Raw genomic sequence first — 5969 nt, 5'->3', positions numbered from 1 at the left:
TTAGGTGATAGAGACATTGAGTGCACCATGTTGATTCGCATGGTTATTCACAACTTATTTGCGATCCTCGGTATTCCAGTCGCAAATTTGAAGTGCATATCGAGATTTAAACATTCCATTGAATAGTTCAATGAACTCAAGGATCTAGGAGTTTTCAATACATTTTAAACTTAAATCTTCTTTTTCGTTTTTTCATGGTGAGAATTAATGAATCGTCATTCAATTACCTTCAAAGTTATTTACTTTTAGAGTACGACATCCCTTTCTTAGTTGTAAATAATGTTGTTGGGTCCTAGCCCTAATTTCTCATTTAGGTGTTTAATTAGGGACACATTTCTAATCAAACTTTGTTCCTTTTCTTTTTCAGATGTCTGCAAACAACAACAATGCGTCTGGGTCATTCTCGTTGATGAACCTATGTTAAAATGTGACATTTGATGGCTCAAACTTCAACGAGTGGATGAGGTATATTCACATGATCACTCACTACAAGGACAAAGAGTATGTTCTCGATGAAAAGCTTGAGAAGATCATCCCAGATCTTGCTACTCCTAAAGAGTTGGCCGCCTTTGAGGCCCACGAGTGTGATGCTACGAAATTTCATTACATCATGCTGGCCACCATGAACCTCGAACTTTAAAAGTCCTACAACGACATGTATCCGTATGAAATGCATCAGGATTTGCTAGACCGGTACCACCAAAGCGTGAGGCAAGAGCGCTATGAGATCATTACTAACATGATCACCGCTAAGATGGGGAGTGGAGAATCCCTAACCTCTCATTTGAAGAAAATGCAGAGGTATGTTGATCGTCTTCTTAAAATTAATGTTAAGTTTGATGAGGATTTGGATGTCAACATAATCCTCCACTCCTTTCCCTCCTGTTACAACCAGTTTAGAATGACCTACCACATGAACAAGGAGTAGGTCTCCTTTGAGCAAGCTCCAAGGACTGCTGAGAGCAACCTCAAAGACAAATCCATTGCACCATCCCCTGCTGTGGATGCTCCCGTGTTGGCAATTGGTCAAGGAAAGGGTAAGAAGAGAAAGGCTCCCTGTAAGGGCCACCATATAGGTAAGACCCAAGATGGTTCCTCTTTTAGTGGAACCAAAGTTGGTTCGACCAAACCCTCTTCCGACCCCAAAGAAGCAGAGTGCTATTACTGCCACAAGAAGGGCCACTGGAAACGAAGTTGCCCTCAATATCTGCAAGACATAAAGGATGGGAAGATCAAGCCCACCTTCGCAGGTATGTATTCTGTTAAATCTAATAACTCATCATTTGCTACTTCACGGGTTCTTGATACAGGTTGTGGTTACCACGTTTGTTCTGATTTGCAGGGCCTAAGAAGTAAGGAAATGGAACATAGGAAGATAAACTTGATTATGGGAAACAGAAGATCGTCGCCTATGACCAGAGTTGGAGTTTATTCTTTAGTTCTTAGTAATGGTTTATGTTAGATTTAGAAAATTGTTGTTATTCGCCAGATATGGCAAGAAACATTATTTCATTTCATGGATTGTTTAGACAAGGTTTCATATATTCTTTTGATAATAGTAATGGTTCCATTAATGTTTATTTGAATGGTGTCTTTTATTTCAATGCATTACCTTGTAATGGGATTTATGAATCCGTGATGGTTGTTGATAATTTAGGAAATAATGTATTGAATATTGATTCGTCTACTAGCCTAGACAAAGCGTGTGTGTGGCATTGTCACCTTGGCCATGTCAACAAGAAACGCATAGCCAAACTCCAAAAGGATGGAGTGTTGGAGTCATTCTACCTTAAGGACGATGACGCATGTGAATCTTGTTTACTTGGGAAGATGACCAAGTCACCCTTTACTGGCACTTGTGAAAGGGGTGAGGGTCCATTGGATCTCATACACACCGATGTGTGTGGTCCCTTTAGATCCACCACAAGGGATGCTTGTTGCTTCTACGTGACTTTTACAGACGATTATAGCAGATATGGATATATCTACCTAATCAAGCAAAATTCGGAAACCTTTGAAAAGTTCAAAGAGTTTAGGAATGAAGTGGAGAATCAGCTGGGCAAGAAAATCAAGATGCTTCGGTCAGACCAAGGGGGAGAGTACCTAAGTCTTGAGTTTCATGACTATCTAAAAGAATGTGGAATTGTTTCGCAATTGACGCCTCCGAGAACGCCACAATTGAATGGTGTGGCTGAGAGACGTAATCGAACCTTGTTGGACATGGTTCGTTCCATGATGAGTCGGACTTCGTTACAAATATCTTTCTGGGGGTATGCCTTAGAATTAACCAGGTACTTGCTGTTCGAGTATTGACATCTGAAAAAAGGAGTCATCAGCTTCCACCAAGTGATGTAATTGCTACAATCGACATGAAAAAAACTGAAATTCTTCAAAGGTAATGAGATTTTCTGCTTTTGAATCTGTAAAACATTGTTGGTTCTGATCTTTTTTGATGTTGCAGATATCTGCAATGGTTGATTGAAGAACAAGACTATGATGATCCTCAGTTTCATACATCATATGCTCTTCTACTCACCAAATCAGCACTTGAAAGTTATGAAACAGAAATTTCATCTGAAGCTGGAACCTCAAAGCAGATTAATGGTTTGGAGCCTAAAAAGCAATCCATATTCCAAAATCTTGTGAGAGAGAGGCTGCAATTCTTCTTACAGTCTTTAGATCTGTATGACCCTGAAGAAGTTCTTGATTTGATACAAGATTAAGAATTATGGTTGGAAAAGGTCTGTTATAATTGTGTATAATACTGACTGCCGCCCACATCCTTAACTTAGTTCCCACCAAGAAGGTTACCAAGACTCCTCATGAGATGTGGACAGGGAAAGCTCCCTCGTTAGCACATATTAAGGTTTCGGGTTGCGAGGCTTTCGTAAGACGAGAGATTCACGACAAGCTCAAACCTGGTAGTGAGAAGTGTTATTTCATCGGCTATCCACAAAAGTCTTTTGGTTATCTTTTCTATAGGCCGAATGACAATGTCGTCTTCGTTGCTAGAAGAGGAGTGTTCCGAGAAAAGGAATTGATAAAACAAGAAGACAGTGGGAGGCAAATTGATCTTGAAGAGATTCAAGAACAAAGCGATGAAGGAACCTCTAACACTGGCGCTCAACCCGAGGAGGAAACTCCCGTTGAACCCATTGACGAGTCCTTACCTCTTAGAGGTTCTAATAGGGTTAGTGTTCAACCCTAGTTTTGTGGTTTTCATATTACTATTGAAGGGGATACGTTTATTAGTGATGAAACACTAATGAATTTGGACGAACCTAGTAGCTACAAAGAAGCCATGGCAGGCCCGGAGTCAGCTAAATGGAAAGAGGAGATGGACAGTGAGATTCAGTCTATGTACGACAACCAAGTTTTGAACTTCGTTGATAATGTACCGAGTCGTAATACAGTTGGGTGCAAGTGGATCTTCAAGAGGAAGACGGACATGGATGCGAATGTGCACACTTATAAAGCGCAATTGGTTGTGAAGGGCTTTACTCAAACTCCCAGAGTTGACTATGATGAGACCTTCTCACCAGTTGTAAAGATAAAGTCTATTAGAGTAATGCGTGCAATAGCTGCATTTCATGATTATGAAATCTGGCAGATGGACATGAAAACCACTTTCCTTAATGGGAAGTTGACTGAGGATGTGTATATGAATCAGCCCAAGGGTTTTGTCGATGCGAAGCATCCAAATAGAGTGTGTAAGCTTGAGAAATCCATTTATGGATTGAAACAAGCATCTCGCAGATGGAATCTTTGTTTTGATGAGAAAGTTAAAGAGTTTGGCTTTCTGCGAAGCGAATATGAATCTTGTGTATATGTCAAAGCCAGTAGGAGTATAGTGAGCTTCCTCGTATTGTATGTTGATGACATACTACTCATAGGAAACGATGTCCCAACCTTGCAGGAACTCAAGTTCTGGATTGGGAAATGTTTCGCTATGAAGGACCTTGGAGAGGCTGCTTATATTCTGGGAATAAGGATAGTAAGAAACATGGAAAAGAGACTGATAGGACTCAGTCAGGATACATACTTGGACAAGGTACTAAAGCGTTTTAGTATGGAAAATTCCAAGAAAGGGGAGTTGCCAATCCAAAGCAATACCAAGTTGAGTAAGACTCAAAGCCCGAGTACAGAAGCATAGATAACTGATATGAGCTGAGTACCTTACGCTTCTACAGTAGGCTCTATCATGTACGCTATGACTTGTACTCGCCCTGATGTGGCCTTTGCTTTGAGCATGGTCAGCAGATATCAGGGGACCCTGGTAGAGCACATTGGATTGCGGTGAAGAATATTATTAAGTACCTACGAAGGACCAAGGAACGGTTTCTAGTCCTCAGTGGGAGTGATGACTTGAGGGTACGAGGGTACAGTGACGCTAGTTTTCATATGTATTGGGATTGTTACCGATCGCAGTCAGGCTGGGTCTTTACCCTAAATAGAGGAGCAGTGAATTGGAAAAGTTCCAAGCAGGAGACCGTGGCTGATTTAACGTGCGAATCAGAGTACATTGCGGCGAGCAAATCATCGAAGGAGCCTATATGGTTGAAGAGCTTCATTGGAGACCTTGGAGTTATGCCATCCATAAAGGAGCCGATGGAAATTTTCTGTGATAATGAAGGAGCGGTTTCGTTGACCAAGGAACCGAGAGATCATGGTAGATCTCGACATATCGACAGAAAATATCATTTTATTAGACATCGGGTAGAAGAGGGACTCCTCGTTGTGAAGAGGGTATCATCAAAAGAAATTCCGGCATATCCCCTTACGAAGGGACTGAGTAGGGTCAAACACTTGCAGCACGCTAGGAGCATTGGGCTGAAGAATTATATAAGTTTGGATTAGATAGGAAACTTGTAATAGATAGTTTGTACTTGACATTTGATGAATAAATAAAGTTGTGTTATTTATAAGTAAAGTTACTATCTTGTGTTGGTTATTTATCTATTGTTTCAATTTTCCATGTTTTGACTTCCTGAATAATGAGATTATTCAAACGGTCCATAGTCGTTCATGTTTTGGAGTAGATGTGAATGAAGACTGTCGTGAATTGTTTGTAGTTTGTCTAAAAGGTTTTGGGCATAGCAAGGGTTTGCTGCAAAGTTCATGAGTGCTTATGAATTTGATTTGATCATTGGAATAAACCCACGTTTGTTGGTATCACTTCGTGGTGCAGTACCTAAAGTGATCGCAAAGCGATAATATCATATAGTCTTAAAACTTAGAGATATGGTTGATTGTTTGTTGGTTGGTTATGCATTGATGATGTGTAAACGCATCAGTAACTTGATGTTATAAAACACATTGTTGTGTATGACTCAATTAGTAAATAATAGATGCATATGAGTCGAAGTTAATATGTTCCTTTTACTCTATAGGAATAAAAGTGATATCTTGGCCACTTGATGATTTGGTTTGACTTATATGCCAGGCCCGATCAGAATAAGGTTGATGTGTTCAACTGAATTCTATGTCAAACAAATCAGAGATCAAGAAACAAGTGCTGGACAATAAACATTATCAGCATGATATCTAGAACAGAGGATTATACGATCCCTTATATGAAGGACAAGCTGATCAGAGTTGACAGCGAAGTATAAGAGCTACGATTGCCAATCGGATTCTGAAGTCATATGTGAGATATAGTACTAGACTTATCCAAGTGGGAGACTGTTGAAATAGTGTCTAAGCCCGTAACTATATTTGGTATGTACTTGACCCGGTTGTGCATGGTCCTTTTGGCTTGCCTTCACCAAAGCAACTTGACAAGGTAATGTAAGGAGACAGAGAGAATATTATGATTTATTATATATTATAAGAATAATATATTAAAGGAGAAATCATACTTATTTAATTAGTGTTGGTCATAAATTAATTAGGAATTAATTTGGTGACTAAAAGAGATTAATTAAATAAAGGGGTATAAACTGTCAAATGTATAATAGTTAAGTTTTGGG

At 39.6% G+C, this 5969-nt stretch overlaps 1 protein-coding gene across 1 annotated transcript; it reads left to right on the top strand.

The window, feature by feature from the left end:
• The first annotated feature begins 2288 nt into the window (after positions 1 to 2288).
• On the top strand, positions 2289 to 2736 carry LOC145014605 (vacuolar sorting protein 3-like). The gene is made up of 2 exons (XM_078973018.1): positions 2289 to 2395; positions 2462 to 2736. Exons 1-2 carry the CDS (start codon positions 2370 to 2372, stop codon positions 2721 to 2723), a joined length of 288 nt encoding a protein of 95 aa, XP_078829144.1. The 5' UTR covers positions 2289 to 2369; the 3' UTR covers positions 2724 to 2736.
• Positions 2737 to 5969: the final 3233 nt, after the last annotated feature.

The sequence above is a fragment of the Lactuca saligna genome, chromosome 9 (genome assembly GCF_052625555.1).
Source record: "Lactuca saligna cultivar CGN05327 chromosome 9, ASM5262555v1, whole genome shotgun sequence".
Lineage (NCBI taxonomy): Eukaryota > Viridiplantae > Streptophyta > Magnoliopsida > Asterales > Asteraceae > Lactuca > Lactuca saligna.
The sequence above is the reverse complement of the archived record's forward strand: the minus strand, read 5'-3'. Positions and strand labels throughout refer to the sequence as shown.

Excerpts from the sequence above, each read along its gene's own strand:
- LOC145014605 (XM_078973018.1), top strand. The coding sequence starts at position 2,370 with ATGAAAAAAACTGAAATTCTTCAAAG. Across the intron at positions 2,396-2,461 it reads AAAACTGAAATTCTTCAAAG|ATATCTGCAATGGTTGATTG; the intron begins GTAATGAGATTT and ends TTGATGTTGCAG.